The following is a 26,302-nucleotide window of genomic DNA, read 5'->3' as shown; positions in this document are numbered from 1 at the left end:
GTACATAGTTATATGTTCTAGTTTTGAGTGCCTGTGGTTGTGCTATGTGGGCTGCCGGCTCAGCATGGCCTGATGAGCGGTGCCATGTCCGCGCCCAGGATCCGAACCAGCAAAACCCTGGGCCACCCAAGCAGACCGCGCAAATGTAACCACTCGACTGGCCCCTGTATTCTTACCATTAATATTGTTACCATGTGAAGGGGCATGATCTGCTTGCCACAAGACAAAAGCCGATTGTTGAGGCAATATCGTGATAGAGAAAGGGCATTTTATTAAGGAGTAAGCTAGCAAATCAGAAGATGGTGGACTAGCATCCTAAGGAACCATCTTAAGGGGGGCACAGAATCTTGAAGCAGTTAGGGTAGGCCAGTGGGTTATAGGGGAAAGAGTTAGGAATGATGACCCTCTGGTGTTACAGACTGAGACTCATCACACCAGATAGACTCTGTCTGAGAGTCATCACATTCCTAAGGAACTTAAAAGAACAAAGTTATCATCTTATCGAAGCTGGGAGGTGCATACATAAGCGGGTGTCATAAAATCTACAGAGCCGGTGGATCTCCTGGAGGGTCCATATCCAGCTGAGTTAGTTAGTCAGAGGTCATTCAAAGTTACAATATGGTTTCTTTTCTATGATATGGCTTCCCGTATGTCAACCTGTGTTGAGCTGCTATCAATATGGAGTACCTACAGCATTTCTCTATTATTTTTTATGATGTGCACAATATAACAAAAGTAAGAAATGTGAAACACAGGATTGTATGAAGGATATGTACATCTTTTTCAGAACTTGTTTTAGCTGAGTTGCTTTCATCAGCAAACCACAGAAGATCCAACCAAAAGAGGCTTAAACAATAAGGAAATATATTGTTTTATGTAAGAGGAAGCCCTAAATTAAGAGTGGGCTCTGGGGTTGGTGATATATGAAAGCTTAGTTCTTTCTGCCTTTCTACTCCTCTGCCTACTACCTGCCTTTTCCTGAATTATAGCTACCAGTGGCATTCAGGTTCCATTTTTCTACTGCCAGAGATAAGATCTGGCTTCCCATGGTTCTTTTTTAAAAACAAGAAAGCTTTTTTTCCCAGAACCTCCTAGTAATACTCTTTTCATTGGACCAAATTGATAGGCTTGTTAATCATGGACAAAGGAGATAGGATTACCATTGAGTAGTTTAATCAACTAATATGGAGTAAATTTTGAGGAGTCAAGGATAATCATTACTGGTTGCAGAGCACAGACAAACATTAAGATAAGCAAATGGTATAAGTATTGTAAGGATACAGGAGCAAATGAGGATGCACAGGGACTGTCAGACAGTCCTGCCTTGCCCACAGTGTTGTTTTAGGAATCAACTCACTTCTGTTTCCATCGTCATATGCTCCATCTCTGCTTTTTTTCCTTGTGTTTATTCTTACTCTTTGCTTGTAGTACTGTTACTGATTTCTTCTCTTTCACTTCCCTCTACCTTTTATGATAAAAACATTTTTGTTATTTAGATAGTGTGAATATCTGAATCACACATTTTATGTTGTACAGGTATGTAAATTGGTTGACCTGAAGAATGGGATATCAGAAAATAGTTTGTTTTGTATAAAACTTTGTTTAATAGTACTCAGTAATTTCTCTTGCATTCTGGTGTCATACTGGGTTTTCAGTTAAGATGGTGCAGCATACTCAAGTTTTGATCACTCCTTCTCCAGATACAGAACAATAATGGATAAAATGTTAGTAGAAAACATAAAGACACAGCCAGCCTGAAGGAAAATAGTTTTTAGGCAAATAGACTATTACAGAAAAAGGGAGGGTAGTGGTCTTTATTTCAAAATATGTTTATGATTTTCTGAAGACAAGATCAATATAAGCTCATTATAGAAATTTGGAAAATATAGGGAAGTATGAAGAAAACAGGAAAAATATCAGCCTTAAGGATTAATGAACTTTAATTTACAAATTAAAAATCAAAGTGGTATTTTGAACAGAAAGCTTTCACATTTCTCTGTGAAATCCTTAGATGTCTTTTTAACCTCTGGTTCAGATTCTCTCAACCTTGGCGCTGTTGACATTTTGGGGAAGATAATTCTTTGTTGTGGGAGCTGTCCTATATATTGTAGGATGTTAACAGCATCTCTGGCCTCTACCCAGTAGATGTTAGTAGCACCCAGTTGTGACAACCAAAAATATCTGTAGATATTGCCAGATGTCCCCTGGTATGCAAAATTGTTCCTGGTTGAGAACCACTGGTCTCATTTAATAGTAGGATACTTGAAAGTAGAAAGCAGGAAGTTGGTAACTGAACATGAGGAATTCACACAGAAGTTGGATTAGCAAGAAGAGAGACTCGATTTGAACAAGCAGCAGTAGAAGGCATTTTGACTGAGAAATTCTGAGTTTGGATTTAGATGTTGTCTCCCAACCACCCCACCCCCCACTCCCCTTCGTTCCTCAACTTGAGAGGCCCATATCCTAGCTTGACTCTAGTCTTAAGGGTAGTGAATGCCAACTGTGGAAAGGATAAACAACTTTCTATTTGGGATTTTTGTCCAAATATATCAGGACTTTTTCAAGAACAAGCAACTTCTTATTTGGAATTGTTTATCAGAACTACTTGATGTTTCTGAGAAAATATATCCTTCATGGGGCTACTGAAGTCCTCTTCATTTCTCCCCATGATATGACCTCAGGTGACTTTCTTCTCGCCTTCAGTTGAGGACCTTATCCATCATTGAGGTGAGTGAAATTGATTTACTTCCTGGGTATATTTCCTTCCTTAAAAGAGTCTCCATTGAAGACCTTCCCTAATTTGAGGTGGCTATAGCCCAGGATGAGTTTTTTCTACAACCTGAGACTCTGTGCTTACCATGTGAAAAACTTGATCTCAGCTTGAAGTTTGCTTTCTGACCATTTTTTAATAGAAGAGGTTTTTTTTCATTGTGGCAAAATATACATAACATAAAATTTACCTCTTTAACCATTTTTAAGTGTATAGTTCAGTGGCATTAATTACATTCACAATATTGTACAACCATCACTACTATCTATTTCTAAAACTTTCATCACCCTAAACAGAAGTTGTCTACCCATTAAATAATAACTCCCCATTTCCCCCTCCCCTCTAGCCCCTGGTAACCTCTATTCTACTTTCTGTCTCCATGAATTTGTCTCTTTTAGATATTTCATCTAAGTAGAATATTTGTCCTTTTGTGTCTGGCTTATTTCACTTAGCATAATGCTTTCAAGGTTCATCCATATTGTAACATGTCGTACAGAGTTCATGCCTTTTTAAGGCTGAATAACATTCCATTGTTATTATATGCCACATTTTGTTTATCAATTTATCTCTTGATGGACTTTTGGGTTGTTTCTATAGTGTATTTTTTATGTCAGTAATTCTTTTTTGTTTGTTTATACTTTTTTAAATTTTGGTTTTATTTATTTATATTTTTTTTTTGGTGAGAAAGATTGTTGGTGAGCTAACATCTGTGCCAGTCTTCCTCTATTTTGTATGTGGGACACTGCCACAGCATGGCTTGACAAGCAGTATGTAGATCCACACCCAGGATCCAAACCCATGAACCCTGAGCCACTGAAGCAGAGCATGTGAACTTAACTACTATGCCTCTAGGCTGGCCCCTATGTCAGTAATTCTTCTTTTTTTTTTTTTTTTTTAGAAAGATTATCCCTGAGCTAATATCTACCACCAATCCCCCTCTTTTTGCTGAGGAAGATTGGCCATGAGCTAACATCTATGCCCATCTCCCCTTATTTTAAATATGGGGTGCCCGCCACAGCACAGCAGTGGGTTGGTCCACACCTGGCATCCAAACCGATGACCCCTGGGCTGCCAAAGTGGAGTGTGCGACCTTAACCACTATGCTCAGGGCAGACCCCCTATGTCAGTAATTCTTAAAGAATTTAAAGGTTGTGGAGATTGGGAATGTTACAGATACTCTAGAAATATGTCGTTTCTTATATTATATATAGCAGTTTGTTCTACAGACTAATTACCATCTATATATTTGGTTCCCAGTAATGATCTTATAGATACACGCTTTTGACTTCATTAATATGTTTTCCTTTCCCAATGTTTTAGTTCTTGTGTGTACAGAATTGTAGAGTTGGAAGGTAATTTAGATGTTATCTAGTTCAACTTAACATTTTACATGAAATTGCTCCCACAGCATCTTTGATAAAGTTATCTCAGTTCCCTGTTTCTACTGTGGTAGTGAATGACTTTCGTTGATTTGCGTTTTTTTTTTTTTTAAAAGATTTTTAGTTTTTCCTTTCTCTCCCCAAAGCCTCCTGGTACATAGTTGTATATTCTTCGTTGTGGGTCCTTCTAGTTGTGGCATGTGGGACGCTGCCTCAGCGTGGTTTGATGAGCAGTGCCATGTCCACGCCCAGGATTCGAACCAACGAAACACTGGGCCGCCTGCAGCAGAGCGCGTGAACTTAACCACTCGGCCTTGGGGCCAGCCCCTCATTGATTTGCTTTTTGAAAGGATAGTTTATCTTAGTTGTTTCCATGTTTTCAACTCTGTTTTCTTAGTCTATTGGTCTATTGTAGTCTGACTTTTGGCCCTCCCACTCCACTGATTAAATTAGTGAGCTTAGCATTGGTAGTATTTTATTGTGGCAAAATATGCATAACATAATTTATCATTTTGACCATTTTTAAGTGTATAATTCTGTGGCATTAAGTACCTTCACGTTGTTCTGCAACGATCACCACTGTCCATCTCCAGACTTTTCCATCTTCCCAAACTGAAACTTTGTACCCATTAAACAATAACTCCCCGTTCCTCCCTACCCCAGCCGCCACCATTCTACTTTCTTTTCCCTTTTTATTTTTCTCCAGTTTTATTGAGATATAATTAACTTATAACATTGTATTGTTTTAGGTGTACAACGTGATGATTTGATAGATGTATATATTGTGAAATAACTACCACAATAAGTTTAGTTAACATCTGTCACCTCACATAGTTAAAAAATTTTTCTTTTGTAATGAGAACTTTTAAGATCTACTCTCTCAGCAACTTTCAAATATATAATAGTATTGTTTACTTTAGTCACCATGTTGTACATTACATCCCCAGAACTTATTTATCTTACAACTGGAAGTTTATACCTTTTGACCCTACTCACCCATTTTGCCTACCCCCAACCCCATCTCTGGCAGCCATCAATCTGTTCTTTGTATCTATGCGTTGTTTTTTTAGATTCAACCTATAAATGGAATCATACAATATTTATATTTCTCTAACTTTATTTTACTCAGCATAATGCTCTCAAGGTCCATCCATGGCACAAATGGCAGCATTTCTTTCTTTTTTTGGCGGAATAATATTCCATTGTATGTATATATTGATATATACCACATTTTCTTTATCCAACACTGTTCTACTTTCTGTATCTATGAATTTGACTAGTCTAGGTACCTCATATAGTAGGTAGAATCATCCAATATTTGTCCTTTTGTGTCTGGCTTATTATACTTAGCAAAAATGTCTTAAGAGTTCATCCATATTGTAGCATGTGTCAGAATTTAATTCCTTTTTGAGGCTGAGTAATATTCCATTGTATGTATATAGTACATTTTGTTTACCCATTCATCCATTGATGGACATTTGGATTGTTTCTGTCTATTGGCTATTGTTGGCAACACTGCTATGAACATTGGCGTACAAGTATTTATTTCAGTCCTGCTTTCTTTTTCTTTTTTTAAGAATTCAGCTTTTTATTGAACATGTTACAAAAGAGGTTTAGTCAAAAAGACCATAGCCCGTGTTGTCATTGGATTCCTCAGGTTCTTTTTTCCATTTTCTTTTTCTTTTTTCTAAGATTGGCACCTGAGCTAACATCTGTTGCCAATCTTTTTTTTTCTTCTCCCCGAAACCCCCCAGTACATAGTTGTGTGTGCTAGCTGTAGGTCCTTCTAGTTGTGTTATATGGGATGCTGCTTCAGCGTGGCTTGATGAATGGTGCTGGGTCCATGCCTAGGGTCTGAACTAGCAAAACCCTTGGCCGCAGAAGCTGGAGTGTGAGAACTTAACCTCTTGGCCACGGGCCGGCCCCAGGTTCTTTTTTCATTGCTTCCACTTTCTTCTCCTCAGCTGGGGCAGCAGTGGTGGAGGGGGCAGGACTTCCTGCTGGGCAGGTCCAACAGCCCCTACATTGCAGGTGAGGCTTCCCCATGTTGATGATGGCCAGAGCCTTTGCAGACAAGCCTGGACAGAAAGGTTCAACATATACATTGGCTGCTTTACGAAGAGCATTGATCTTATCTTCCATGACCATCACATCATCTTCATGCCGGATGATGCAGGTGAAAGTGCCAGGCTGGTGGCTGCCAGGCTCAGCACTATCCGCAGGATGAAGTGAGAGCCTTACCCCAGCATGGCCCCAGCTTCCTTGGAAGGATCAGCACCTTGTGGCAACTACAGAAAGGGGCTCCTTGCTTTCAGTTCTTTGGTGAATATACTCAGAAGTGGAATCGCTGGATCATATGGTAATTGTTTGATTTATTTGAGGAACAATGTTAACTTTTAATTTAACGTTATTATACTTTCATTATACTACTATGGAAGGTAGTATACATCCTATTTTTCCCTAGTGCTAGTAAAATCTACAAATCATAAGTTCCCAACTGTTGAATTTTGATAAATATATATGCTCGTAATGATCATTCAGATCAAGTTAAACATTTTCATCACCCAGAAAGTTTCCTTATGCCACTTTCCAATCAGTCCTCCCTTGAGTTCCCTAGGGGGACCATCATTCTCATTTCTGTCCCTATAGTTAATCTTGTCTGTGCTTGAAGTTCATACAACGGGAGTCATACAGTATGTACTATTTAGCTTTTGGCATTTTTTACTCAACATAATGTTTTTGAGATTCTTTCATGTTGCTGTATGTATCAGTTTAGTTTTAAAAGTGCTGTCTAATATTCCATTGTATCTATATACCACAGTGTGTTTATGCATTCTCCTGCAGATGAACATTTGTGTTGTTTCCAGTTTTTGACTACTATGTAAAAGCTTCTATGAACATTCATTTAGACATCTTTGTGTGTGTATATGTGTTTTCATTTCTCTTTGGCAAGTACTTAGGTAGTGAAGTTGCTGAGTCATATGTAAAGTGTATGTGTTAATTTTATAAGAGACTGCCCAACTGTTTTTCGGAGTGGTTGTATAATTTTACTGTCCCGCCAGCAAGTATGAGAGTTCTGGTTCCTGTAAATTCTTACCAACATTTGCTGCTATCAGACATTTTCCCATTGGACATGCTGGTGGGTATGTTGTAGTGTCTTATTGTGACTTTAATTTGCTTTATCCTGATGACTAGTGATGTTGAACACCTTTTTGTATACTTATTGGTCATCCCTTTTGTGAAAGAAATGTTCAAATTTTTTGCCTATTTTTAGATTGTCTTATTTGTTTTCTTATTATTGATTTGTAAGAATTCTTCACATATTGGGATACAAGTCCTTTGTTTATTATATACACTGTAAACTTTTTTCCCCAGCATGTGTCTTACTTCTTCACTTTCTTAATGCATCTTTTGATTGTCTGAAGTTTTAATTTTTATGAAGACTGATTTATTAATTTTTTTCTTTTATGATTAATGTCTTTTGTGTCTTGTCTAGGAAATCTTGACCTTTACCCTCACACTTAGTTGTGTGCCCCCTTCTCTTCTGCATTGATATTGCAAAAATTAATTTTTTTCATTGAGGTGTTTAATTTGGTTCTTAACACTTTATTGACCTACAGCATACATACAGAAAAGTGCATAAGTTGTAGTTTTACAGCTCAATAAATTTTTATACAGTGAACATATCTATGTAATCACCATCTTGATTAAGATAAAGAGCATTATCAGCATCCCAGAAGCCTCCCTCATGCCCCCTACCACTCCTCCCAAAGGTGGTTACTCGAATCTAACTTCTATTATATAGATCAAATTTGCCTGCTTTTGGACTTAATATAAAGGGAACCATTCAGTATGTACTTTTTTATATCTGACTTCTTTGCTCTAAATTATGTTTGTTTTATTCATCTATGTTATTGCGTGTAGTAGTGGTTGTTTTGTTCGTTGTTGTATAACATTCCATTGTGGGGCTATACCCCAATTTTTTTATTTTACTCTTGATGAGCATTTGGGATACTTTCATTTTAAGATGTTATGCATAATGCCACCATGAAGTCTTGTACATGTGTTTTGGGTAGACATATGTACCTAGGAGCAGGATTGCTGGGTCAGCGGGAAAGATATATTTAGGTTCAGTAGATATGAAAACAGTTTCCAAATATGTTTAATATAATCCCGTTTGTGTACATGTACACGTGTACATTTGCCCATATGCTTATATGTGCATAGAAATTCCTTAGAAAAGACTCCAGAAACTGTTCACCTCTAGTGAAGAGGAGGACTGGAGAGGGTCTTTTGCTTAATACTCTCTGTGCCGTTTCAATTTTGATTTACTGTAAGAGTGTACTTAAAAAAAAACCCAACAGGGGCTGGCCCCGTGGCCGAGTGGTTAAGTTAGGGCGCTCCGCTGCAGGCAGCCCAGTGTTTCGTTAGTTCGAATCCTGGGTGCGGACATGGCACTGCTCATCAGACCACGCTGAGGCAGCGTCCCACATGCCACAACTAGAAGAACCCACAACGAAGAATACACAACTATGTACCGGGGGGCTTTGGGGAGAAAAAGGAAAAAATAAAATCTTTAAAAAAAAAAAAAAATCCCAACAACAGTTGTCCCTCAGTATCCATTGGGGGATTGGTTCCAGGACCCCCCTCAGATATCAAAATCCACATATGCTCAAGTCCCTTATATAAAATTGTGTAGTATTTGTATATAACCTACACATATCTGCCTATATACTTTAAATCATCTTTAGATTACTTATAGCACCTAATACAATGTAAACACTATGTAAATAGTTGCTATAATGTGTTTAGGGAATAAGAACAAGGAAAAAGGTCTGTACATGTTCAGTAGAGATGCAACCATCTTAGTCCTTTCGATCCTAGATTGGTTGAGTCCATGGATGTGGAGGGCCAACTGTAGTTATTTTTTTTTAAATTTGAAAATCTTACTACTTTAATATATTGAAAGTCCTGTTCTGCATTTTTTTTAATAATAGAAAAAGTTTAAAATCATTATTTGTTGTGTTGCTAAGTTATGTCTAGTTGAGAGCACAAACACTTAAATTTTGAAATTGGAAAGTCCTTTATGATTGGGCAGAAACTTGGTGAAGTTTAATGAGTAACCTTGAAGTTCTGAGTTATAGCCTTGCCTCTTCTGTTAATTAACTGTGGAATGTGGGCAAATCACTTAACCTCTGGAGTCTTAATTTCCTCATCTATAGTGTAGAATAGTTGTTGAATTACATGACTCACTAGCCTCATGGGAACATTGAGTGGAATAATAGGGGAGAAAACACTTTGATATAGATATATATCAAATATATATATATAAACAAATTACATATTATATAAGTAAATCATATAAATAAGTATGTGTAAGTAAAGTCATATACATAAGTACAGTCGTCCTCCCTTATCTATGGGGGATATGTTCCAAGACCCCCAGTGGATGTTTGAAACCACGGATAGTAATGAACCCTATATATACACTATGTTTTTTCCTATATGAACATACCTATGATAAAGTTTAATTTATAAATTAGGCACAGTAAGAGATTAACAACAATAATAATAAAATTTAAGACCAATTATAACAATATACTGTAATAAATGTTACGGTTGATCTTAACCTCAGTGAACGATTTTTTCTCCCCTTGTTAAGTCGAGACCTTCCACCTTTTCACTTAAGGAAACACTTTACGGCTTCTCTTTGGCATATTCTAATTGCCAGCATTAGTTGTGCTTTGGGGCTGTTATTAAGTAAAACAAGGGTTACTTGAACATGAGCACTGTGATACTGTGATAGTTGATCTGATAACTGAGACAGCTACTAAGTGACTAACGGGAGCATAGCGTATACAGCGTGGGTACACTGGACAAAGAGATGATTCACGTCCTGGGTGAGAGCAGGACAGCACAAGATTTCATCACATTATTCAGAATGACTTACAATTTAAAACGTAAGGATTGTTTATTTCTGGAGTTTTCCATGTAATACTTTTGGACTGTGGTTGACCACAGGTAACTGAAGCTGCAGAAAGTGAAACCTACGTATAAGGGGGCACTGCTATATATATGAGGGGATACACACCCATGTACCCCTAAAAAGAATAAAATATAATTATTGTTTTGATTTGAGTTAGTAAAATAATTTTAAATAATCTAGGATATGTAGTAAAGCCATAATTGATCTTTTATATGACTTTTTCTTCCTCATCCCGTTTTAAGCTCATGAGAAGCAAACAAGGTGGATAGCAAGCGATTTAGTAATAATAATAATAATAATAATAATAATAAAAGCCAGCTTGTAGCATGTATCCTTGAGTGAGTACTGATTTATTCCAGTTTCCTTCTCCTCCTCCATCATCATTTATGTTCCTGAACAGAACTGATGTTTCTGCTGATCTTGGGCCGGTTTGCCGTCAGATCCATTCCTTACACTTCCTGTCTGTGCTGTATATTGTGAGGAGCTGATCCTTGCAGGCTTCATTCCTTCCCAGGCTCTTGTGTCAGCAATTTCTGGCTGGATTAACAAATGGGAGGAACTGGCAGGAGGTTGGAGGGCAGGAAGAAGGAGAAGCCAGTGCTTTCCCCTCTTTCTCTCTGCTTGGGGAAGTTGGAGGAGTGGGGTGGTCTCTGGAAGCATCTCTTTTGTTTCTTCTGCCCGTCACACCATCTTGTTTTCAGCTTCTTCCAGGTAACTTCAGCCTTGGATACTGGTAGCAAAATGTTTCCTCTCTTTTTCTCCCTCCACCCTATAGAGGGTAGTGGCTTTTTGCTCCCATGCTAACCTCTGATTTGTCTCACCATTCCCTGTTGGGTCTCTCATTTCTTCCATCACTTTTCACTGCATTGAAGTCCCTCTGTTTTAAATCCTCAAGTGGTTTCCATGTTTACTTGTTAGACCCTGACTGGCACAGAGCTCAAAGTGATAATAAATAATAAAAATGTCTTACATGTATGTTCTATTCAAGATTTTTTATGTCTTTTGATGTCCCAAATAGTAGATTGAGGTAGAAAAGTGTTATAGTTCCTATTACAACATGAGGAAATTAGCATTTATTGAATGACCACTTTCAGATTTTTCATAATTTTCCAGTGAAAATTATAGGGAGAAAAAATGGAGGTCCAGAGAAGTTAAATAACTTGCTCTCTGTCCCGTAGAAAGCTGGTAGTGAATGAAGATTGGAATTCTACATGTAAAATGTCTGTATGTGTGTCTGCTAGTCCTGGAAGAGATCCTTTACTGAAGAAGGGTTTGTTTATAGTGTACATACAAAAGCCTTAGTCATTTTAGAAAATTTTTCAACTAGAAATTCAAAGCACAGTAATTTTCTACTCAGCCTTCATATATCCAGGATGCTGTACCCTAGCAGTAATCAAAGTTTAATGTGAAAGTTTGAGTTAGGGCCATTCCTAAGAGAATTTAGCACCTAGGGCAAATTATGGGGAGAAGAATTCTTGAGATGGCATGTTTATTCAGTTATAGAATTGTTTAAGATGTAAGTCTGGTGCATCCTTAGAGGGGGGAAGGGAGAATAGATATCACAAAAGAGTAGAAGGAGGGTAGGAGAAGAGAAGGGCCAAGGGAATATTGCTGCCAGGTTGTGAGCCTTCCTCCTTCACCCCACCACTTGGTGATGGTGAAGGGGCAGTGTGGGAGCTCGGGATATGCATGAGGTCTTTTTACAACCAGTTGAAAGACTTTACCTTGTCTTCATTGATGATGGTGGAAGGGGTGTGTGGGAACAAGGTCTTTTTTACAACCCTCTGAAGCTTCCTGAAAGCAGGGGGTCGGTTTTGTTCACTTTTCTATTCCCAGTGCCTAGAACAGTGCCTGGCACATGGGTAGGCACTCAGTGAATATTCGTTGAATGAATGAATGAGGCTCTATAGACGAGGAAATTGCAAATTTGCAACATCACAGTTAGTAATAGGATAATTATGAGGCTCTGAAGTGATTTCTGAAGTCTTTGATGAAGCTAAATTTCTTTTAGGTTTTAGACAAACTACATCTTCAGGAGTGTGCACTGACATTTAAGCACTTGGATTTGGTGGTGCCATGCCTTCTTCTAATCCCTAGGGCTCTGTTTCATGAGCCTCTGGGCCCTTAAGCTACCTTACAAATTGAAACATTTATTTTCTCCATTCTTCACCCAGGGAACACAAATAATGACTTATCTTTTATTGTGAGAATTTAATAATAGGCAAGAATCAAATTTTCATTTTATAAATTTTGTCTTTTAGACTGTAGAAGCAATGATACTTAGTGATATTATAAACTCAAGGGGTTCAGTGTCTCCTCTTTTCCTCTCTCACTCTAGCGGTTAGGTGACAGAGGAGTAGGCCATACAATTGAGACTTGGTCCATGATTACTCAGTGAACTATTTCTCTCAGAACTATTTATTATGGTGTATTTCTTTACTCACTTTACATGCACACGCACACATGCACACACATCTTTAAACTTGATGATTTGTATGGCCTTTAGTAGAAAATTTAATTCTGGAAGTGGTTAGGCAGAACATGAATGGCTACGATATGATGATTGATTGGGCCTGCGGAAAGAGAAGGAAGGAAACAAAAGTCATCAAAGAATGTGAAATAGGCCCTTGCTGACTAGAAGAAAGGTAGCGTCCCACTCAGAGAATGTGGGTAATTGGAAGAGGAAGAGTCAGTTGCTTAACATTTTATCTTTTTTTCTTCCTTCTAGCATATAAAATCATATCTATTCTTTCTGTCATAATTTCATCTTACAAATTCCATTGATATTTCCTATTCTTGGGAAGGAGTAAGTAGTATTACTTTCTTAATTTTTGTGTTCTGGCAACATTAACTCTAGGTCACAGTAAGCTTTTTTTCCTTCCTGCTGTGTTATGGACATATAAGTGTTACATTTTCTGTTGTATCTCCTAAGGTTCTAGAACAGAATGATCACAAATGATGACAAATCATTTCCGTCTCTTCCCCTGCTGTACCCTTTCTTTTACATTTTTAAAAATCAGCGAATATCTCATATATTAAAGTGCCTTAAAAAATACACACACCCATTTACTCACTGGCCAGATTTAATAAATAAAACCATTTAGCCATGTATACTTTTAGAGCTTTTTATTTTTTTGAGAAATAAAACATTAAAGAATTGAAGTCTCTTTTTTATCTTTTTCTGATCCCATTCATCTCTTCCTTGAGGTCGCCACTGTTCTGAACTTGGTGTGAATCCATCTCCTTGTTACCATAGAAAAATAATTTCTTAATGAATTTTTATGTGTATTTTAAACTTCTGAATTCAAAGGGATAGTAGCTTATTTTGTGGTTTCTCTATCATAAATCATTTTCATTGACTCAAATAGGTTTTTTTCATTGTTGACTTCTCATAAACCTGGGCAACAATGTAATGTTTCACTTTTGAGCTATTGCTAAGACTGTGTTTAACTAGTTTTGGTCCTCTGATCTATCAGATGTGACATTATGTTATATAGATTTTGTTAGTAACAGTCCTGAAATATCCTTTAGAAAGTCTTCTTATTCATCTCTGTAACTAGGATGAGAGACAGGACAAGAAACAAAGAATGATTTTATTTTTTTTTCAGGCCAGGTCATCATTTGAGAAACTGACAGTATAAGCCATAAAAACTGAAGAGAAGCATATATTCAATGTGTAATGGTAGGACAAGTATCTTTTAGTTTAATAATTATACTTTTTTAAAAAAGTTTTTTTTTTTTTTCTGATCTATCTCCCCAAACACCCCCTGTACATAGTTGTATATCTTAGTTGCAGGTCCTTCCAGCTGTGGGATGTGGGATGTGGGATGCTGCCTCAGCGTGGCCTGACGAGCAGCGCCATGTCCGCACCCAGGATCCAAACCCTGGGCCGCCGCAGCGGAGCGCGTGAACTTAACCACTTGGCCACGGAACCGGCCCCAAATAATAATTATACATTTTTGATGCACTATATTCTTATAATCAGCAGCATGAAGAATTTGATGTAATAATGGCAATATGCTTGTGGATAGTTTAGGCATGAGGACACTGCTAAAGGAGAAAATCTAACAATGACTATGTTGTTTATTTTGTCAAAATGTGCTACCCAGCTCCAGAGTTTCCTATTTTGGAGAAGCAGAACTGGTTGATACATCTCCACTATATCCGGAAGGATTATGAAGCATGCAAGGTAAGAGATTGCAATGATAGAGAAAATAAGAAGCAGGCTTTGGTTAGGCAACTAACAGTGTCTGTGGGAGTTCATGTCCCACTAATAATGTATGGAATTCCTGTTTCCCCACACTTTGTGTATTGGTTAGCTTTTGCTATGATACTGCTGCTTAACAAACAACCTCAAAATCTCAGTGGCCTCCAACAACAGACGTTTGTTTATTGCTCATGGGCCTTCAGATTGGCTGTGGGTTGGCTAGGTTTGACTACAGGCTGTCGGTCAGGTTCAGGTGTGTTTCATGTGTCTTCTCATTTCAAGACTAGATTGAAGGAGCAGCCACTCTCTGGGACTTCTTGGTCTCATGGAGGGGGGCAGATGTTCGACACAGCATAGTATTTAATTTTTTGATCCCTAGATAGGTGAAAAATGGTATTTCATTGAGTTTTATTTTAAAATTCTCTTATTATAGTGAACTTAATCATCATTTGTGTATTTAAAACCCGTTTGTATTTCCTTTCTCTGTCTGTTTGCATCTTTGGTAACATACTATATATGTTACATACTTGCTGGCAGACAGTAGTATTAACATTCAAAATATATCCTTGGTATTGTCTTTTTGTCATTCAGAGCATTGTAATGCTTCTAAGGTTGTGGTTTTAAATTTATACCCCTGGCATTTGTACCTATGGCAATGCACAGAACTAGCAAAGTTTAGTAGCAGTACCAGTTTGAATCTTGAAAGGTTTCCTTCTTCCCTTCTCTGATATTATCCTTTTCTTGTTTCCTTTTTCCTTTGTTTGACCACTTTCTCTGTTTTGTTATTTTGGCTTCTCTTCCACTGCCTATTTCTTAACATTTGGGGCTGTTTCTAAGTCCTATCCTTGACCCCTTTCTCTGATCATTCCACACACTTTCTCCTGATCTTCAGACCAATCTGATACTTACTGAATGCTTCACAGGTATTTCAAATTCAACTTTTCTGTAGCTGAATTTATCTGCTTACTTCCAAACCTATTCCTTTTCCTGTTCCTGTCTCAGGGATAGGTACCATCATTCCCCCAGTGTTTGTGTCGGAATCCCCTGACCCACTTTCCCTAATAGTATATAGATAATCATCAAGTTCTGGAGATCTTCTCTTACTATCTCTCGAAATTATCCACTTTTCTCCCTCTCCATGCCTTAGTTAATCCCATCATTTTTATTTAAACTACCACAAGAGTTCTTATACCAGCCTTGCCTCTAATCTTGCCTCCTTTCCATCTGTTTTCAACAATGCTCCAAAAATAATTTTTCTAGAGCAGATAGATTCAGGTTACTTCCTGCATAAACCTTACCAAGATTTTCCCATTGCTCTCAACCTTTTTAGCATGGCATTTGAAGTCCTTCTTTCTTTGGTCTCTTGACCACCTCACCTTCTCCACCCCTTGCCAACAGAATATTTGAAACTGTTTACTCTGAAAAGCTTTCCCCGATTCTCCAAGTTAGAATCAGTTGCTTCTCCTCTGAACTCCTATAACATCCTGGGCTTAGCCCAGCATAGTAGAAAGGTAGAGCCTATATTTTCTTCTTCAGAGAGCCCTTAGCATCTACAATGATGCTTGGGAATCTTTTCATATTTTTCTTAGCTTGCCTAGTTAGATTCTAGATAGGAGTTAGCAAACTTTTTCTATATGGAGCCAGATGGTAAATATTTTAGGCTTTACAGGCCACAAATGGTCTCTGTCTCATATTCTTTATCTTCTCTTATTTTTTTTTATAACCCTTTAAAATATAAAAACCACTCTTAGCTTGAGAGCTGTACAAAAATAGGCTTTGTGGGTCAGATTTGGCCTGTGGGCTGAAGTTTGCTGACCCCTGTTCTAGAATAAGTAATCATAATGAGAATTGAGATTTAAAAAAAAAATTCAGAATAAACTACTTTATTAGTAATTATTAGTGTCCGAGATTTCTTACATATGCTCCTTGTCCATGTCTACCTTTTCTTAAAAATACTTCAAGATACTTAACCACTGCTCAGAAGTATTTTTCTTGTTCTTCCAGGCTGTTATTAAAGAACAGCTTCAGGAGACTCAAGGGTTATGTGAATATGCTATCTATGTCCAAGGTAAGACATATATTTCTTCTCTTCTTGGTAGAGAAATGCACATTTTACCTAGGTTCTGGAAAATAGAGCAAACAAATTATGAAATATTTAAATTTGAATAAACGTTCCACGAGATCATATTCAGTATTATTGTTTTTTGAAACTGGAACATAATTCTTTTTTTTAATTTAATTTTTATTGAGTTAATGATAGGTTACAATCTTGTGAAATTTCAGTTGTACATTATTGTTTGTCAGTCGTGTTGTAAGTGCACCCCTTCACCCTTTGTGCCCACCCCCTACCCCACCTTTCCCCCGGTAGCCACTAATCTGTTCTCTTTGTCTGCATTTTTAAATTTTTCATATGAGTGAAGTCATACACAGATTGTCCTTCTCTATCTGGCTTATTTCACTTAACATAATTCCTTCAAGGTCCCTCCATGTTGTTGCAAATGGGACAATTTTGTTCTTTTTTACGGCTGAGTAGTATTCCATTGTGTATATATACCACATCTTCTTTATCCAATCATCTGTTGATGGGCACTTAGGTTGCTTCCACATGTTGGCTGTTGTAAATAATGCTGCAGTGAACATTGGGCTGCATGGGACTTTTGGAATTGCTGACTTCAAGCTCTTTGGATAGATACCCAGTAGTGGGGTAGCTGGATGATATGGTAGTTCTATTTTTAATTTTTTGAGGCATCTCTATACTGTTTTCCTTAGTGGCTGCACCAGTTTGCATTCCCACCAGCAATGTATGAGGGTTCCTTTTTCTCCACAACCTCTCCAACATTTGTTACTATTTGTTTTAGTTATTTTTGTCATTCTAATGGGTGTAAGGTGATATCTTAGTATAGTTTTCATTTGCCTTTCCCAGATGATCAGCGATGATGAACATCTTTTATGTGCCTATTGGCCATCTATATATCTTCTTTAGAGAAATGTCTGTTCATGTCTCCTGCCCATTTTTTGATCGGGTTGTTTGATTTTTTGTTGTTGAGTTGTGTGAGTTCTTTATATATTATGGACATTAACCCTTTGTCAGATGTATGACTTGCAAATATTTTTTCCCAGTTAGTGGGCTGTTTTTTTGTTTCAATCCTGTTTTCCTTTACCTTGAAGAAGCTTTTTAGTCTGATGAAGTCCCATTTGTTTATTCTTTCTATTGTTTCCCTTCTCTGAGAAGATGTGATGTCTGAAAAGATCCTTTTAATACTGATGTCAAAGAGTGTACTGCCTACATTTTCTTCTAGAAGCCTTATGGTTTCAGGTCTCACCTTTAGGTCTTTGATCCATTTTGAGTTTATTTTGGTGAATGGTGAGAAAGAATGGTCAATGTTCATTCTTTTACACATGGCTGTCCAGTTTTCCCAGCACCATTTGTTGAAAAGACTTTCTTTTCTCCATTGTATGCCCTCAGCTCCTTTGTTGAAGATTAGCTGTCTGTAGATGTGTGGTTTTATTTCTGGGCTTTCAATTCTGTTCCATTGATCTGTGCACCTGTTTTTGTACCAATACTATGCTGTTTTGATTACTGTAGCTTTGTAGTATGTTTTGAAGTCAGGGATTGTGATGCCTCCAGCTTTGTTCTTCTTTCTCAGGATTGCTTTAGCAATTCTGGTCTTTTGTTGCCCCATAGGAATTTTAGGATTCTTTATTCTATTTCTGTAAAGAATGTCATTGGGATTCTGATTGGGATGGCTTTGAATCTGTAGATTGCTTTAGATAGAATGGACATTTTAACTATGTTTCTTCTTCCATTCCATGTACATAGAATGTCTTTCCATCTCTTTATGTTGTCATCCATTTCTTTCAGAAAAGCCTTGTAATTTTCGTTGTATAGATCTTTCACTTCCTTAATTAAATTCACCCCAAGGTATTTTATTCTTTTTGTTGTGATTGTGAATGGTATTGTGTTCTTGAGTTCTTTTTCTGTAAGTTCGTTATTAGAGTATAGAAATGCTACTGATTTATGTAAATTGATTTTATACCCTGCAACTTTGCTGTAGTTGTTGATTACTTCTAAAAGTTTTCCAATAGATTCTTTGGGGTTTTCTGTATGTAAGATCATGTCATCTGCAAACTGCAAGAATTTCACTTCTTCCCTCCCTATTTGGATTCCTTTTATTCCTTTTTCTTGCCTAATTGCTCTGGTCAAAACCTCTAGTACTATGTTAAATAAGAGTGGTGATAGAGGGCATCCTTGTCTCATTCCTGTTTTCAGGGGGATGGTGCTCAGTTTTTGCCCATTGAGTATGATGTTGGCTGTGGGTTTGTCATATATGGCCTTTATTATGTTGAGGTAGTTCCCTTCTAGCCCCATTTTGTTCAGAGCTTTTATCATGAATGGCTCTTGGATCTTGTGAAATGCTTTCTCTGCATCTATTGAGATGATCGTGTGGTTTTTATTCCTCAGTTTGTTGATGTGGTGTATCACGTTGATTGATTTGCGGATGTTGAATCATCCCTGTGTCCCTGGTATGAATCCCACTTGATCATGATTTATGATCCTTTCGATGAATTGCTGAATTCGGGTTGCCAAAATTTTGTTGAGAATTTTTGCATCTATGTTCATCAGTGATATTGGCCTGTAGTTCTCCTTTTCCGTGCTTTGTCAGGCTTTGGTGTCCGCGCGATGTTGGCCTCGTAGAATGTGTTAGGAAGTGTTCCATCCGCCCTAATTTTTTGGAATAGCTTGAAAAGGATAGGTATTAAATCCTCTGTGAAAGTTTGGTAGAATTCCCCAGGAAAGCCATCTGGTCCTGGGGTTCTGTTCTTTGGGATACTTTTGATTGCTGTTTCAATCTCTTTCCTTGTGAGTGATCTGTTCAAATTGTCTGCTTTTTCTTGAGTGATCTTTGGGAGATTGTAGGAGTCCAGGAATTTATCCATTTCCTCTAGGTTATTCATTTTGTTGGCATATAGTTTTTCGCAGTATTCTCTTATAATCTGTTGTATTTCTGCAGAGTCTGTTGTTATTTCTCCTCTTTCATTTCTGATTTTGTTTATTTGGGCTTTCTCTCTTTTTTCTTTGTAAGTCTGGCTAGGGGTTTGTCAGTTTTATTTATCTTCTCAAAGAACCAGCTCTTTGTTTCATTGAGCCTTTCTACTGCCTTTTTCATTTCAATAGCATTTATTTCTGCTCTGATTTTTATTATTTCTCTCCTTCTGCTGACTTTGGGCTTTGTTTGTTCTTCTTTCTCTAATTCAGTTAGGTGTAGTTTAAGATTGCTTATTTGGGATTTTCTTGTTTGTTAAGATGTGCCTGTATTGCGATGAATTTTCCTCTTAATACCACTTTTGCTGTATCCCATATGAGTTGGTATGGCATGTTATCATTTTCGTTTGTCTCCAGGTATTTTTTGATTTCTTCTTTAATTTCTTCAATGATCCATTGCTTGTTCAATAGCGTATTATGTAGTCTCCACATCCTTGTGCCTGTCTCAGCTTTTTTCTTGTAATTAATTTCTAGCTTTATAGTATTATGATTGGAGAAGATGCTTGTTATTATTTTAATTTTTTAAAATTTGTAGAGGCTTGCCTTGTTTCCCAACATATGGTCTATCCTTGAGAATGTTCCACGCGCACTTGAGAGGAATGGGTATTCTGCTGTTTTTGGATGAAGTCTTCTATATGTCTCTTAAGTCTAACTGTTTTAGCTTTTCATTAGCTCCACTGTTTCCTTGTTGATTTTCTGTCTGGATGATCTGTCCATTGATGTGAGTGGAGTGCTGAGGTCTCCTACTATTATTGTGTTATTTTTGATATCTTCTTTTAGGTTTGTTAATAGTTGCATTATGAACTTTGGTGCTCCTGTGTTGGGTGTATAGATATTTATAAGTGTTATTTCTTCTTGATGAAGTGTCCTCTTGATCATCATGTATTGGCCCTCTGTGTCTCTCTTTACCTGCCTTATCCTGAAATCTGTTTTGTCTGATATAAGTATTGCGACACCTGCTTTCTTTTGTTTGCAATTAGCTTGGAGTATTGTCTTCTACCCCTTCACTCTGAGCCTGTGTTTGTCCTTGGAGCTGAGATGTGCTTCCTGGAGGCAACAAATTGTTGGATCTTGTTCTTTAATCCATTTTGCCACTCTTTGTCTTTTTACTGGAGAGTTCAGTCCATTTACATTGAGGGTGATTATTGATGCATGAGGGCTTAATGCTGTCATTCTGTCACTCGTTTTCTGGTCTTCCTGCGTTTCCTTTGTTTCTCGTTCTGTGTGTGTTAGCCCACCCCTTGACTTCTGCATTTTCTTATGCTGGGTTTCTTAGCTTTTTCCTTATTTATGTTATGTGTCTCTGTTCTCTTTTTTAGTTTAGTGGCTACCCTGAAGTTTATATTCAGAATTTCGTGTATAACATAGTCCATTTTCTGGTGGTCTCTTACTTCCTTTGCCTAGACTGATTCAGTCCCTTTCCTCTGCCCCTCCTAAAATATTATTTTCATCTCTTATTCCAACTTGTTTTGTGAGTTTGTGGTTAGAGTGATAGGATTGTCTTTGCTTTGGTGATTTCCTTCCCTTTATCCTAACGCTATAGTTGAATATTTGCTGTCCTATTCTGATTCTGTCTATTTGTCTCCCTACTCTGTGATTTGTGACCCCTTTCTCCCTATTTTTCTTGTTTCAGGTATGAGAGCCTTCTTGAGGATTTCTTATAGTGGCGGTCTTGTGGCTACAAAGTCCCTTAGCTTTTGTTTGTCTGGAAAAGATTTAATTTCTCCCTCATATCTGAAGAATATTTTTGCTGGATAGAGTATTCTTGGCTGAAGATTTTTATCCTTTAAAGTTTTGAATATGTCATTCCAATCTCTCCTAGCTTGTAAGGTTTCTGTAGAGAAATCCGCTGAAAGTCTGATAGGGGTTCCTTTGTAGGTTATCTTCTTCTGCCTTGCTGCCCTGAGAATTCTTTCTTTGTCATTCATTTTTGCCATTTTTAGTACTATATGCCTTGCAGTAGGTCTTTTTACATTGACAAATCTAGGAGATCTGAAAGCTTCCTCCACTCACATTTTTCTCTCAATCCCTAGATTTGCGAAGTTCTCTTCTATAATTTTGTTAAGCACACTTTGTGCTCCGTTTTCCTTTTCCACACCCTCATGGATTCCGATAATTCTTAAGTTGGATTTTCTCATTGAGTCTGCTATTTCTCGGATATTTTCTTTAATTTTTTTAATTCTTAGTTCTCTTTCTTCCTCTGTCTGGAGCCATTCAGCCTGTCTATCTTTGATTATGCTAATTTGCTCCTCTATGGTGTCTACACAGGCATTCAGGGAATCTGTATTCTGTTTTATCTGATCCATTGTATTTTTCCTCTCTAGTGTTTCTGATTGATTCTTCTTTATAGTTTCTATCTCTTTTGTGAAGTAATGCCAGAACTCATTGACTTGTTTCTCTATATTTCCCTTTACCTTATTGAGTTGTTTGATGATAGCTACTCTGAATTCGTTGTCACTTAGTTTACCTATTTCCAAGTCCTCAGGACATAATTCTCCGTTTTTATTGTTTTCCTTTTGGTCTGGAACTTTTATAAATTGCTGGATGGTGGAGGAGCGGTTTTTGCGCATGATGCTATTATTCGGTTGCAGTTACAGCCTGTCGCCAATAGATGGGGGTCGAGAGCCACATGTTCTGAGCCCTCTGCCTTCAGCTGCGATGGCGGGTGGGGGGAGGACGGGCACTTTCTCTTGCACGCAGACCTGGTGGCCGTTCAGCACTGGCTCTCTGGTTCCCCAGGGTCCTGGCTTGACGGGGTACCCCCACGCGAAAGCTTTCCCCTGTTAGAGGGTTTCCGCTGCACGGGTCTGTGGGAGTCCTTGACGATCCTCCAGATGTGCGGCCCCTCCCCTGCTCCTGCCATCACCTGCAGCAGCGATCCCAGTCTCCAGGGGAGGGAGCAAAGTTCTCTCTTACCCTGTTCCACCTCCTCCAAGGGCAGCTCCAGCCTCTCTGCCCTGCGTTGTTTGGCTACTGTGGGTCTCTTGATGATTTCTGTTATTAGGGTTTTTTCTTTTTGGTTGGAAAACAGTTGGTGCTTTTAGTTGTAGTTTGGAGGGGAGAGAGTCCCAGGTGAGCCCACTCTGCCATGTTGCTGACGTCCCTGGAACATAATTCTTATGTTGGATTTGACCTCAGAAATGACTCTGTTAAAAACAACTTGTTCGTGTCCTTCACCTCTTTTCTAGTTTCTGGCTAGTGTTTTTCAGAATGGAGGTTAGGGTCTATTTTATGTAAGATGAGTCAGGCTGAAGGGGAGAAGCTTAGAGGTATATATGATAAAGCAGAGAATAAATGAAATTCATCAGAAACCAAATATAGGAACAACTGACTTAAATTTTTCTCTTTAGTGCCAAAAGTAGCATCTTTAGTTTTTCAAGTAACTTTCTTTTTGACTCTTTGCTGTAAATGAATGGTTTTGTTTACCACTTATTGCTTTGTAGCCTTCAGATTAATATATAATTTTTTGACATAATTGGTAAGATATTGAGACATCTAGGACATCATGGGAAAAAAAATGCTCTTTTATTACCAGTATCACAAGTTCTAGACTTTCAGTGCCTCATAATACTTAAGCATGTAAATTCTTCTAAAAACTTAGGCCTAGGAAAAATTATTGATTTTGATTGGTTGCTATACTGAAAAGTAAGTCTGAAATATTACTGCATATTTTGTCAGAATCTCCTTGTTGGACTTGGGGTGTTGATTGCACCTGCTCCATTTGGATGTACTCTGAAAACTGTCAGGTGGAAGTCTGAATTATCATGATAAATAGAGCATCTGATAGGGAAGCCCACGCGTGTTCTTATTATGAAGAGTTTGTGGGATAATTTGCAAGGCATTGGATTATCTGTATAGTAGATGCTGGGAGTGGAGGAGTAGGTAGGTTTGAGATACCTTGTTAAAAAAGATTTTAGGTTGTCAACTACTTTGCTACTTGTTTCAAACAATCTGAAGTCATATCTAATTGTATTAAAGATATAATTATCCAAAGGATTTCTTTGATATGATTTCCCACCTCCCTCTTGTCCAGTTTTTCTGCTACCAGGTTCCATTCTTCCAAGAATGTGATTTTATTTTCTACGTTTTCTATTTCTTGGCAGCATTGATATTTCGCCTGGAAGGAAATATCCAAGAATCTCTAGAACTCTTTCAGACGTGTGCTGTTCTCAGCCCTCAGTGTGCTGATAACCTCAAGCAGGTGGCCAGATCTTTGTGAGTATCAGCAGCCTGGAGGCCCTGGGGTACTCAAAGAGAAAAATGTAAAGTGCATTCTCAGACAGAAGCTGCTTCTGGCAGCCTGATCAGCCTGATACACAGAGGGAGAGTTGCTTAGTACGTATAATGGGATTCACTTTGAGCAGTATGGATTAATTTTGAAATTTGAGAAAATGAGATAACTAGTGTAAAGGAACTGAGTATTTCAAACACTGTATATGCTAGTTTGATGGGGGAACACTGATACTGTTTATCTTATAAATATATATCTTCCTTGATTTATGATGGGTTTATGTTCTGGTAAACCTATTATAAGTTGAAAATATCAAAAGTGGGAAATGCATTTAATACACCTAACCTACTGAACATCATATTTTAGCCTAGCCTACCTTAAACATGTTCAGAACATTTACATTAGCCTACAGTTGGGCACAATCACCTAACACAAAGCCTATTTTATAATGAAGTGTTGAATATCTCATATAATTTATTGGATACTGTACTTAAAGTGAAAAACAGAGTGGTTGTATGGGGACAGAAGCATATTGGTTGTTTACCCTCATGATCGCATGGCTGACTGGGAGCTGTGGCTGGCTGCTGCTGTCTTGCATCGTGAGAGAGTATTGTACCACATATCGCTAGCCTGGGACAAGATCAAAATTCAAAATTTGAAGTAGGATTTCTACTGAATGCATATTGCTTTTGCACCATGGTAAAGTTGAAAAATTTTAAGTCAAACCATTGTTAAGTTGGGGACTGTCTGTAGTGACATCTGGTGCCCTCAGTCCCCTAATCTCATGGGCAGCCCATGGAATTTTTCTCATATACTATTCCAAGACTTAGCATAATACTTGACATAGTAGGTTTTTAAGAAAAGTTTGTTGAACAAATGACCTGAAGGTTCCTGGATGTAAGCAACCATCAAAGTCTTAGCTGTTAGGTACAGTAATAGCTTTACTATGCCAGAGCAGTAAAGTATTCCATGGGGTTCCCATCCCCACTTTCTGACCTACATTGTCATTGATAGTTGCACTGTCTTTGCATAGAGCCCAGTTTTCTCCTGTCTCTCCAGAATCATGATCCACTATCAAGGAAAGAGACTTAGGCTTGGGAGAGAAGGGCATGTCTCTAACAGTGATGATGATAAATGATGGCAGCTCTTACTTTACATGGCGTATTATTTAGCTTGTTTCTTTTTTGGTCTACGTTTGTAGTACATTGCAGAAGATAAATTACAGAAGACTGAGTAAAATTGGTGTAGAATGGGACCAAGGCCTTGGAACAGCTACCAATGCTGTCACTACCAGGAGAGCTTCTGCTCATGGAATAGAGCAGCCTTACTGGCCAAACCAGCTCATAGGGAAGAGGCTTCCAGAATTCTCAGCTGGATGGAATATGAGTCAAATGTGGGACTAGTGGGGTTAGTCTTGTGAAAGCTTTGAGTTGATAATTACAGAAAATGTATTTCTTCCACAGGTTTCTTTTGGGAAAACATAAAGCTGCCATTGAAGTATACAGTGAAGCAGCTAAACTTAACCAGAAAGATTGGGTAAGTAGGGAGCTTGAAGTTTTTTGTTGTTAATAATATGGTAATTGTTCCATTTCTCATATGGCTGTCTTTTGTTGTTATTATGAATTCTTCCATGCCAAAAATGTCTTTATTTTGTCCACACACTTAACTGACCATTTGGTTAGGTATAAGATCAAAAATCCTCTTTCTTCATAACTTAGCAGACATTGCTGCATGTTTGTGGCATCAGTGTTGCTGATGAGCAGTCTGCTGCCAGTCTGATTCTTGTTGATTACCCCACTTTCACCTCTAGAAGCTTTGAAGATTTTCTCTTTATCATGAGAGTTCTGAAATGTCAGTCATAGTTGTCTAGATGTCTTCCTTTTCTTTTTTCCCCTCATCTGTGAACACTCAGTTGGCTCTTTCACTCTGAAGACCTTTGCCTTTCTTTGTGTAAGGGAAATTTTCTTTGAGTAGTTCTTTAATTGTTTTTTCCCCCTCCACTGTCTCCTTGGATCAGTTAGGGATTGTGTGTAACTGCAAGAAAAGATTTGACTAAACATTGGCTTTACAAATTAGGGGTTTATTTGTTTTCTCATGAAAGGAGAAGTCCAGGTAAGTAGTTGCTGGCATTGATTTGGTGACTGAAGGATGTTAAGGCTGAGGCTTTTTCTTCATGGTTACAAGATATCTGCTGCAGCTCTAACATCACATCATCATTCTAGGCAGGGAGAAACTACAAAGAGAAAAAGACATCACCTGTATTAGGAAAGTGTAACTTTTCCAGAAGTCCCCAGCAAACTTCTGCTTATGTCATATCAACTACCCTTTTTGTAAGGAATGCCAGGAAATGTAGTTTTTAAGTTGGACACATTTCCATTCTCAACAAAACTAGAATTCTGTTAGTAAGGAAAATGAGGAGAGTAGATATTAACTAGCAGCATCTGCCACACTGGTTTCCACTCTATTAGACGTGTTCTCTTCTTGTTCTGTATGTTTCTTAACTTGCCTCTCATATTTTCCAGTTCTTGTCTTTTTGCTGTACATTCAGGGAGATTTCCTTAATCGTATCTTCCAGATCATCATTTTTGTTTTTAGCTATTCACATTCTGTTATTTAGCCTATCCATTCAACATTTTTTATTTCAGTAATTATATTTTTAATTTCCAAGAACTTTGTCTTTTCTCT

The 26,302-nt window shown here is 37.8% G+C and overlaps 1 protein-coding gene across 13 annotated transcripts in view; it reads left to right on the top strand.

Annotated features, from left to right (window-relative positions):
- The window catches only part of ARIH1 (ariadne RBR E3 ubiquitin protein ligase 1), a 188,376-nt gene that overhangs the window by 146,800 nt on the left and 15,274 nt on the right, over positions 1-26,302 (top strand). For 5 of the 13 annotated variants that reach the window (XM_014849715.3, XM_014849716.3, XM_014849721.3 and 2 more), the window contains 4 exons: positions 14,245-14,324; positions 16,347-16,410; positions 23,490-23,601; positions 25,081-25,153. In XM_014849715.3, the coding sequence (XP_014705201.3) occupies positions 14,245-14,324; positions 16,347-16,410; positions 23,490-23,601; positions 25,081-25,153 (329 nt within the window). Of the gene's footprint in view, positions 1-2,681; positions 2,728-6,325; positions 6,509-13,743; positions 13,818-14,244; positions 14,325-16,346; positions 16,411-23,489; positions 23,602-25,080; positions 25,154-26,302 lie in introns of those variants that run through there. The other 8 variants (XM_014849723.3, XM_070498551.1, XM_070498558.1 and 5 more) reach the window with 7 other exon arrangements.

The sequence above is a fragment of the Equus asinus genome, chromosome 2 (assembly GCF_041296235.1).
Source record: "Equus asinus isolate D_3611 breed Donkey chromosome 2, EquAss-T2T_v2, whole genome shotgun sequence".
Taxonomy (NCBI): Eukaryota; Metazoa; Chordata; class Mammalia; order Perissodactyla; family Equidae; genus Equus; species Equus asinus.
This window is presented reverse-complemented; position numbering and strand designations above follow the sequence as displayed.